The 10,103-nt window shown below is 44.8% G+C and overlaps 2 protein-coding genes across 2 annotated transcripts in view; one reads left to right on the forward strand and one right to left on the reverse strand.

The window, feature by feature from the left end:
- Nucleotides 1–7: 7 nt before the first annotated feature.
- MRPL41 (mitochondrial ribosomal protein L41) lies at nucleotides 8–384 on the forward strand (the record flags this gene model as incomplete). The annotated part of the gene is given in 2 exon segments (XM_010294930.1): nucleotides 8–322; nucleotides 325–384. Coding segments are annotated over 2 exon segments (375 nt in total), but the record flags the coding sequence as incomplete, so codon positions are not given.
- A 3,443-nt stretch (nucleotides 385–3,827) lies between these two features.
- The window catches only part of DPH7 (diphthamide biosynthesis 7), a gene marked incomplete at its 5' end in the record, with an annotated part of 6,524 nt that continues 248 nt past the window's right edge, over nucleotides 3,828–10,103 (reverse strand). The window contains 7 exons of the mRNA XM_010294931.1: nucleotides 3,828–4,450; nucleotides 5,507–5,679; nucleotides 5,870–5,935; nucleotides 6,763–6,835; nucleotides 7,352–7,518; nucleotides 8,797–8,891; nucleotides 9,649–9,736. Coding sequence (XP_010293233.1) covers nucleotides 3,828–4,450; nucleotides 5,507–5,679; nucleotides 5,870–5,935; nucleotides 6,763–6,835; nucleotides 7,352–7,518; nucleotides 8,797–8,891; nucleotides 9,649–9,736 — 1,285 coding nt within the window. The remainder of the gene's footprint in view (nucleotides 4,451–5,506; nucleotides 5,680–5,869; nucleotides 5,936–6,762; nucleotides 6,836–7,351; nucleotides 7,519–8,796; nucleotides 8,892–9,648; nucleotides 9,737–10,103) is intronic.

Raw genomic sequence — 10,103 nt, forward strand, 5'->3', positions numbered from 1 at the left:
GGTGCGGGGCGCCGACCGCATGTCCCCGTTCACCAGCAAGCGCGGCCCCCGGAGCTACAACAAGGGCCGCGGGGCCAAGAAGCTGGGCGTGTACACCTCCAACAGGAAGTTCATCCTCATCAAGGAGATGGTGCCCCAGTTCGTCGTCCCCGACCTGGAGGGCTTCAAGCTCAAGCCCTACGTCTCGTACCGTGCCCCTGAGGGCTCCGAGCCGCCGATGACGGCCAAGCAGCTCTTCACCGAGGTGGTGGCTCCCCACATCGAGAAGGACGTGAAGGCAGGCACTTTTGACCCCAACAACCTGGAAAAGTATGGCTTTGAGGCAACGCAGCAACGCAGGAGGGCAAGCTCTTCCAGCTCTTCCCCAAGAACTACGTGCGGTAGGGAGCGAGCAGTAGGGCTCCCAGGGCGCTGGGAAGAGCATCACCGTCGTGTGAGATGCAACCTGTACCAGCAAATACGGGACAGTTTCTGTCACTGGCTATTAAAAACAAATCCTTCCACGATGTCTTTCTGCAATGTCTGGTTTCGATTGCTCTGGGGAAATTGGCGGTTGGTTTCCCATCCCTGACTCAGGAGAGCGTTACTTGTGCCTCACGCTGTGCATGTAGTGTTGTGTAAGTGCACAGGCGTACTGCTCTCGGAGCAGAGATGATTGACCAGCACTGATCATTTCACTGCTGAAACATCATTCCTTTCTTCTGGGAAGAAGTGAGGATGAGTCTTATCTCCATGGGAGAGTCTGGAGTTTCCTGGCCGTGGAGAGCAAGCCGCTGCCAGCCCAATGGCGTTACCGCAGTCAGAGAGCGCTGCTGCTGCCGCTCACGCCAGGTGGCATTTGCAGCCAGAGAGGGAACACTTCGATGGATTCACACCCAGCACAAATGACATGTTCCACTAAACCAGGAGTGAGCCCTCCAACACGCAAAATCAAGTCCATACCCTAAACTCTCTGAGAACTGTAGCTTATATTGAATGCCACAATTTTTTCAGACTTTCCCAAGCCGTAAAACTAATCTTTCTTTTAGAGTAAATCAAGATACAGTTAATAGGTACATTTAATGTCTGTTCGTTAGCAGTGCAGCTGCTTGAAAGAACAGATGACTTTAAATTTGAAACATTATCTTGACATTTGTTAATTTTGGACATCTATTCCTAGCAGAGCAGTGTCTTGCTGTTCATCAAATTAAATGGGAACAAGTGACACTTACACAGACAGTCCTATGCAACTGTTCAAAGTAGAAACTGCTAAATTCTAAATGTCTTTGGAAATAACATGTTTTCTCTGACACCCAGGTGCTGGGGTCTTTGAGAAAATGATTCCTCCATGTGACAGTTCTGTGTCCGGGGACTGTAGCCCTCCCAAAAGGTATTTGTTTGTTTTCCGGGGTTTTTTTAATGAGGTTTTCCAAATACAGAGTACTGCAAAGCTTAAGGATTTGAGAATTAAACTGCAAATAAAATGTTCACTTTTGGAGAAAAGAATGTTTACTGTGTTCTCAGTGAGCATCCAGTCTGTCATGAAGACAGAAAAATGAATCCTTAAAGTGTTGTTAAAATAATATGTATTTTCAGGGCTGGAGGGGGCTGTGATGGCAGGGAGGGGATGCTGCAGCCCCAGATAACCACAAATGAAGGAGTTGTTTGCACACTGGCATAGAAGGTTCAAGAATCATCTCCATAGTTGGGGGGAGGGAAGGTGTGGTTTTCCTAATTAAGCCTGACCTGCATTTTTCACTTATTTTTAAGCTTCTCGGAATAATGGTTATGTGAAAGTGGTTGTTTTCTGCTGTCAGCTCTGGGTCCTGTTGCTGGCGGCAGAGGTGGTGCTTCACCCCTTCCTTTCAGGTGACGCTTTCTTGGGCTCCCTCTCACGCTTTCCAAAATAAAACCATCTCAGCTGGCTGGAGGGGGCAGAGGACAGGTGAACACAAGGCTGAACAGCAAGAGCTCCTATACCCTTGGATGCTAATACCAGCTTGGTCTTGAACAAGCCGCTTGCCTTCCCTACGTGAAGGCAGATTGTAACAGGGGATGACTCCTGTCTCAGGGCAAAGCAAGGACTAGCACAACACATATGTCAAGTGCCCCCATCTGGTCACATTCTGTGACACCACTCCAACTTCGCTGACCTCAGACTATTTCCTCTTAATCTCGCACGGCAATTAAAAAAAGCATTACAACCTATTAAGGCAGAGTCATAGTCAAAAGCCATGTTGCTACAGGGATACATCCTCCATGTTCTCACCAAGGCGTGAGGAAACTGGATTGTCTGCTCTGACTTTCAAAGAACATTTGCCACCACCAGACACCCTCAGAGGGACCGAGCCATCACGGGACAAGGTGGAAGGTCTGTGAGGGACTTTAAAACAACCAAGATAAATAACTTATATTGATTTTATTTTAGAAACATCCAAAAATAGGGTCGTTTTTCTTAACAAAAGCTCTTGTTCACAATACTAATATGAATCTTCATGTAACAGTGCTCAAGAATGTTTTCTAAAATACACATTCACCCTTGAAAAACTGAGTTTCAAAGCAGTAAAATTCTGATCTGCTGTACCTCATTTTAGATGCAGCACTGTTACAGATAGATAGATACTTGTTGCTGGTGTTTCTTTCCCTCCAAACAACTAATTCTTTAGGACCCTCAAAGAGAAACCATGCAAACTAGAAGTTACTTACCTAGTTTAAGCTGGTTTTTTGTTTCTAGGAAGATAATAGAGAAACTGTTCCAGAAATGGTGTTTTGCTGATATTTCACAGTGAAAAAAGAAAGCTAATGGAGCAACCATGAGAAATTCTGCAGCCATTCCTGGAGGTAGTTAGGGCAATGTTGTTAAGATTTTGGTTTCTGTACTGAATGTTTTTAAATTTTAAAAGATGTCAGGAAACACTGCTTATACTTTTTGGAGGTTTTGATCTTAAAGCTGTTCACCTTAAAAAACTGAAAGATCTTGACTTTGGAGCTAAATGTATGTCTCACTGTGGAGAGCAGAAAACATGAGTTTGATACCAAGAGGCAATGGCGGGTGGTTAAATGTGGCACTGAAACATAGCGGGGCTCGCTACACAATTTATACTAAACCAGGTTGTGCTCAGCTTGGAGAGTGATAAAGTGAGATTATAACAAGCTGACAAATCTGATGTAAAAATCAGACTGCGCAGACACACCAGAATCCATCCAAGAACAGCCTTGCTCAGAACAAAGCTTCCTCTCGCTGAACAGCTCTCTGTCATACCAGTCAGCCTGGCTTTCCTTCTAAAAAATAATTTCTCTCTACTAAAGACCGCTATGAGCGCATTCCGCTGCCAGTATCTGGACTGTCCTTGAGCGTCTCGCCAAAGTACATACTAGTTCACAGATCACACAGCAAGCTACACATACAGCTACGCCTCTACTCATGGGCTTTTCTGAGCCATTCAGGAAGAACTCTGATCACATCTTGTGTTTGTCTACACGTAGCAGTGTAGAGAAGTTTGGTTTGTGATGAAGGAGAACAGGCTTAGCAAATCAATCACAGAAATGCAAACCAGCCTTGAAGGGATTCAAATATAAGGTACAAACAAGTAGCCTTTGAGAAGGCGGCTGTCCTAATTTGCACTAGTACATTAAGAGAAAACTAAACAAACTTGTCTGTGCTTGACCACACCCCTCAAAGCAAAGGCCTTCTTCAGTGCTGAAAATAAAAAACATCAGTACCGGCCTTGAAAGACTCACAAACTCAACAATAAAACTGGAAAAGCCCAACAGAAATCAGACAGAGCATAAGCTCAGATGTTGCTCTTGGTACAGGAATTTTCCTACCCCTTTCCCTCAGGAGAGAGTCATTGCAAACTTTCAACTGTTCTTTCAGACAGAGATCTGGTATTTGGCGTCTCCGAAGGGGTCACCAGGCTCATCTCCCACTTCCAGACATGGAGGATATTGTCATAGAAAGAACAAGTTGCTACAATGCTCATTTCTTTTGGGCTGTCTAGAGACCTGGCTGAATCACCGCTTCTGTCCAGGCCCATTCCATTGGATCTCTTTGCTCCCGAGTCAGAATGGCTGGCTGACTCAGGATCTCCCCCTCGGTCTGGACCCCCAACCAGATCTAAACTCCTCTTTAAAGCAGAGCCCCCAACCAGGTCAGGAGCCCCAGACAGCTTAGGACCCGCCTCTGCTTTGAGCGGCAAGGCAGGGCCTTCACTCTCCTCATCCAGTATTACATCAAAAGTAGCTGTAGGAGACTCATAAATTATCTTCAGGTTTTGGACCTGGAAATTCAGTCTCTCGTCTCCTTCTTCTGCTCTTCCCACAAGCTCCTCCGAAGACTGGCACACAGCAGAGGAGTCCTGTGTTGCAGTCAAGGAATCCCTTGGACACAACCTTGACCAGTCAGCCCCGTAGGCCAAGGAATTGTGCAAGACATAGGATGACAGGATGATACATTCTTCCATGTTTTCCGCTTTAAAAAAAAAAAAAAAAAAAAAAATTGAAACAAGCAGAAATCAAGTTGCAAAATGGTTTGCTGCAGGCTGCTCAGAAGCAGCTGGCTGTGTCCTACAGGAAGAGTTCTCTGGTTGTTACCTTCTTCACAACAGAGTTAAGTGTTCTAGGAGAAATGAGGCGCTGCCTCTCCTGACAATTTTTCAGCCACCTCTCACTAGCCTTCATTTTCCCTGGTTCAGTAAGCAGATCAGTGCATGAGGTCTAAGAGCCTCATTATTCAAAATACGTAAAAAGGCTTAAGAAAGACAAGATCGATCACAGTGATCCCCACTGAGCCATAAGTCCAGCTGGTGAGATTGCCAGACCAGGTTCTGGTTATTAATAAATTGCAGATGCTTTCTTCCCATAAGCTTTCAGAGTCAAATGCTTACTCTGATATTAAATGGACATCAAGGTCCACCCTTCCCCATACAACAGAAATGTTATCCTCATTTCGCAAGCTGTGGATCTGCCCAAGGCCTAGAGAAACCCAGGAAGGCAACCATTTTATGCAAGATTGTATTTGTAATGTAAATGCAAACAGCTTTTAGTCATGTAAATACCTTCTGATTCACATGGAGAGCTTATTCATGTCATTCCAGATTAACCAGACTGCACAGCACTTCCTTTCTGAGGCAATAACCAATTCACCAGCAGGTCACTAACTTCTGCTGACAGTAAAGCATCACCTGACATTTGGAAGAACCTCTGAACCATCAAGATGAATGCAAACTGGAATGGTCATGTCAACAGGTAATGCCTTCACACCAAAAGAAACAGGCTTTCTTCCCATGAAAAGAAGTTACGAGAGATTTACACACAAATAATGAGAGTGCTTTTGCAGAACCAATCAGGCCAATGGTGAGGATAGTTCTGGGAAAGCCAGAAGAGTTACCTCACGTTGGAGTAAAAGTCTGTGGCTATTAACAACATCTACATCTTCCTAGCAAGCTCAGGGATGGAGTTCCCTCATTAACTGGGGGGTAGGAAAGGAGAGCAGCGCAAGAGCATCTCTGTTCCACTGAACACTCACCCATGCTTCCACGGCAGTCAAGGATTTTGAATCCACTCTGCATGCAGGCTGCTAACAGCACAAAATCACAGGTCGGGTGCCACTTCAACCTCCAAACTCCACCTTCAACATGGGTGTCTGCCAGCGGCTGCTTCATATTCCTGGTGTCCCACAACAGGACATGCTCATCATAGCTGGAGACATATCACAAATAAGTACACAGACAAGCAGCAAAGCTGATTCAGTGCAGTAAGTACAAAAGAAAATTAGGAAAGATTGCATGCTCTTCACCACACTGAATTTCTGAAAAGGTCACGCAGTAGCACTTTCAAAATAAGAGAGGAGGCTGGCCACACTAGTGAAGAGCAGCTAGAAGGGATTTACCTGCCAGTAGCCAGAAGATTCTCCCGGTGGGGACTGCACTGAATGCTGCACACACCCATTGAATGTCTGCAAAAGAGAAACATAGAGCAGAGGGAAGAGACAGCAATGTACCACCTGAGAAGAGATTCTTCCTTGAATGTCAAGGATTTGGGGTCCACATTACTGCATTAAGGTGTCTCAGGAAAGGAGAGCAAGGTGAACTCAAATTTCAGTCCAATGAAACCCACAGGCAGAGTTCCATCAACACAGTCCAACAGCCTTTCCAGGCAAAACTTCTACTCACACATTCTCTCAGCACAGATACTTTCTAGTAATAGTCGTACCATAAACTGGTGTTCAGAGAATTTCAGCACAACAACTTCATTCCCAGGAGACTTTACTCTCAAAACTTAATATTTCTATAGCAATAATCCCCAGTGTATTTTAAGGTTACATATAAAATTTAACTGAAGAGTTGTATATATTGTTTTAATCATGTTCTAAAAGATATGTTATACCACAAGAAAAAGAGATTACTTCAAATGAGTGAACAGGGGAGAATAAAATATTTTCTAAAAAATGTTCCATAATACGATACCCAAATTGAACACACCAAAACTCCCAAAATAAAAGTGTAAATCAGAATCCTTCTTTTAGGAAGAAGCTACCACCATCTTCATGTGTGGAAGTGAGCAGTTGGTTTATTATGTTGAAAGACATGAAGAAGAAAGTTTCAACCTGAAGTTGTCCTGATGAAAAAACCTAGCAGATGTCTCTATTTCCCAAGAAACGCAGAAACAGGACTCCACTGTCACTGCACGTCTCTGAATTCTGTGGCTTGGGAGGGAACACGGTAGCACCATATGTTCATACAGGATAGCTGTAGGGTCCAGCTATAGACACGGCTTGCTTACCTCCTGCTGGTGAAGACAGGAGCCTCTGGGCTGCACCTGGTGTCCCAGCCCTTTAGCAGGCTGTCATCTCCTCCTGCACAGACAAAAACATTGTTACCCCGAACAGCACCCAAATGACCACTGCATGGTGCTGAGGCAACACAGCAAACACCGAGCTGATACTTTTCAGCCCTAGGATCTCCTAGCATTTGACAGACATACCAAGAATCATTTGAGGCTCACAGTACTCGACACCACAGAAGAGACGTGCATTAACAAAACCCTCACTTTGCTAAGCAAAAAAAATTCAGGCAATATAAAGACTGGACTCTGGAAGCTCTCTGGCTCTCTTTTGCAGGCCACAAAGGATTATCATCTTTTTTGCCAATAGCCAGCCAAGGAACAGTTTAAAAGGCACAGCTTCTCCTAACTCCAACCACATCCCACAATCAAGAAGCCTCTTACCCCTAGCAGAGACCCCAGCTCTTACAGGAGGTGTGATTTAAGCAGCGTACCCAAGCCTGGAAAGTAAAATCCCAAGGAACACACATCCCTAAACAAGGTGCCCCCTTCCCAATACCCCCAAATCAGATTCCCAGTCCTTACAGACCTGAATACACTATATCAGTGTCCCAGTAATTAAAAGCAGCTATCCAGGCCTCAAATTTGTGAGCTTCCCACTGGTTCAGGACATGCACAGAAGGAGCAGATTCATCTATGGAGAAAAGATTCAGCTTCCCCTCAGAATCGCTGCTGATCACTCTCAAAGGACATCCACTACAGGGGAATACAGAGAAAACATTAGAAATTACTGCAACTCATGTCCTAAGCAGCTGTTATAGTAAAAAATAGCAGCCAAAGTATAGACAGATAACATAACATAAATATGTATGTTTGATTCAACTAAACATTGACAGAAACTGGTAGTACAGCGGAAAGAATGCACACATTTATACAGTTCTTTTCAGCTTCAGCCTGAAAATCATATACACCAATGATCCCCATTCCCTGATCTCACCGGGGGAGCAAACCACTCACACTCACGTGAGGGAAAGAAAACTAGCCCTGGGTCTGTCTTTCTCCTAGATGCATAACCTGACTTCTCACATGCTTGATATTACATCAATAAACAAACCCCATGTAAAGAGGGACTGGGTTTTTTTTTCCTTCAAGTCAGACTGACAAGGACCTCTCAGAGTCTCTTCCCTCCTTTTGAGTATGAAGAAATGTTTTATTTCCCTGCTATTAGAGACATCTGAAGTGCCGGCTGATCCTGACTTTTCCTGCTCTCTTCCTGTGGCACAGTACAGCTGCAGTTTCTGGACACAATGTTTTTGGAGCGCTGACAAAAGTTTTGCAGCTCACAGTGCACAGATTTTTCTGACATGAACTAGGCACCTTCTGTTTGGCTACCTGCAACTGTAGGTACTGATCTGGTGACTCAAGGCTTCTTTCCAGTTCTACATCATAAGCAAGCTACTAAACCGTACTGAATCTCCCAAATTTCCATGGCTAGTCCATGTTATTTCACGTAGTGATGCCATTTCTGAAATCAAACGTATGAGCATTAAAGAGAGGAAGGAGCCACTTCCAAAACAATTCTCTCCCGTTTCTTACTAACCCATATTTAAACTTCCTACACATGCTATTATTAGCAGTTCTTAAGCAGAACTTCACACTAAAATTTCAGCCGTTCTAAAGCAGAGTTGGAACCAGCAGATCCATCTGCATCCCATTCTGGTCTCTCCTTTTAGGAAAGGTAACAGAAGACATGTCCCTGGCTCACCTGCCGCCATTCGCCATAGCACAACCTCACCTTTGTTGTTGGTTTAGTCTCTGTTACAGTGGCCACAGTATGTTTTCTTCCTCCTTTGTCACCCTTGCTCTGGAAAGAGTAACTTCTAGAGAAGGTGCAGGGACACAGCTGGGACCAAGAAAGTCATAAACCACTTCACAAAAAAGCCACCAAAGGTTCATTCAAAGTCCTCAATTTATGCCTGAAAGCTGTCACACACATGATGACCTCCAACACCAGCCTTTATCTCCCATCCTCACCATTGCTCTCGTCCTGTGGACCAGTCTAAAGACAAGGCCAGACGCTGTGCACCGAGATCGACCCTGAAGCATGGCTCCAACATGCAGCTGTTCTTCTACTGGAAAGAAAAGGAACGGGTTAAGACCGGGAAGACAGCAGGTATACAACAAGGCTTGTGTTGCTTCCACCTACGGCAAGTGCTTTCCAGAGGCTGATGAGCACATCAGGGTCACACACTAAAGAAGAAATTAACTGTCCCACAGCAACATACAATTGCTTAGTACTAGCTGAAGGGCAAACATATGCACACGCAGCATCCCCACCCTTCTGCTTCCCATCTCCCACCAAATCCCTCTTAAACTTTGCTTCCTCTCAGTGAGTGATGAAGTGCAGGAGAAATGATGACCTGACTGTTGAGTTCCTTTATACACTGGCTTCCTCTTTCTTCGCTCTGTGGGAATGGCACTCTTGGATTACTCATTTCTCTCGCCAACCAAAAGAATCCCCTCTCCAAAATTCTTCCCTGCTTTTAACAACTTTGCGCTTTCTGCTGTGTCTACCAGTTAGTCCATACTTATTCTCAAGTGACAGTTTCCAGGGTTTGCTTCTGCTCCCCTCACGCCTCTCATCTCCCACACTCGGCTGGTGGGTAGAGCCCAGCCAGTCTCTCTGGTGCCATGAACAAATTTGTGGAAGTTATGAGAAACATTAGCAGAAGACAAAAGAAGCATCAAAAAAGATAAGCAACCTGAGGAAGCCATGGAAACCATATAGCTTTACTGTAAGTCTCTGCACACTGCTAATAAATATAGAGATGTATCAAATACGGGTTAAACCCAGCCTCAACAGCAGCAGGCGTTACAGCCACCTACCTCGCTTCCAGTCAGGTGGCAAAACTCCACGGCGCCCGTTGAGTTTGCAATGCCAACCATGGGATGTTCTGCAACAGGAATGTGGCACCTAAAAGATCCAGTTAAACAAGTCCTGAATGTCCATTTTTCTTGTGTTTAAGGAGGACAGCAAAGTCATAACTTTTATTCCAGGATGCCCAAGGAGCAGGTACTTGACCAAAAAAAAAAAATCTCATGAAGAAACTCTAAGGCTCCTCAAGTTCCCACAAACTCCATGGAGGGCATTATATATAGGGGAAATACACTATACATTATATAAACAAAAGAGGTCCCCAGTCACTGGCCAGCTGTTCATAAATAAGCAGAAGAGGGTAACAGAAACGAGTGCAGCCTTTGCTCTACTGGAGCAAACTGGAGCATACCTCCCTCCAAGAAGCCAGGAACAGTTTCGTTAGTAAGCACTACTGTTGCTGCCA

The sequence above is a fragment of the Phaethon lepturus genome, unplaced genomic scaffold (assembly GCF_000687285.1).
Source record: "Phaethon lepturus isolate BGI_N335 unplaced genomic scaffold, ASM68728v1 scaffold33449, whole genome shotgun sequence".
In the NCBI taxonomy this organism is placed as follows: domain Eukaryota; kingdom Metazoa; phylum Chordata; class Aves; order Phaethontiformes; family Phaethontidae; genus Phaethon; species Phaethon lepturus.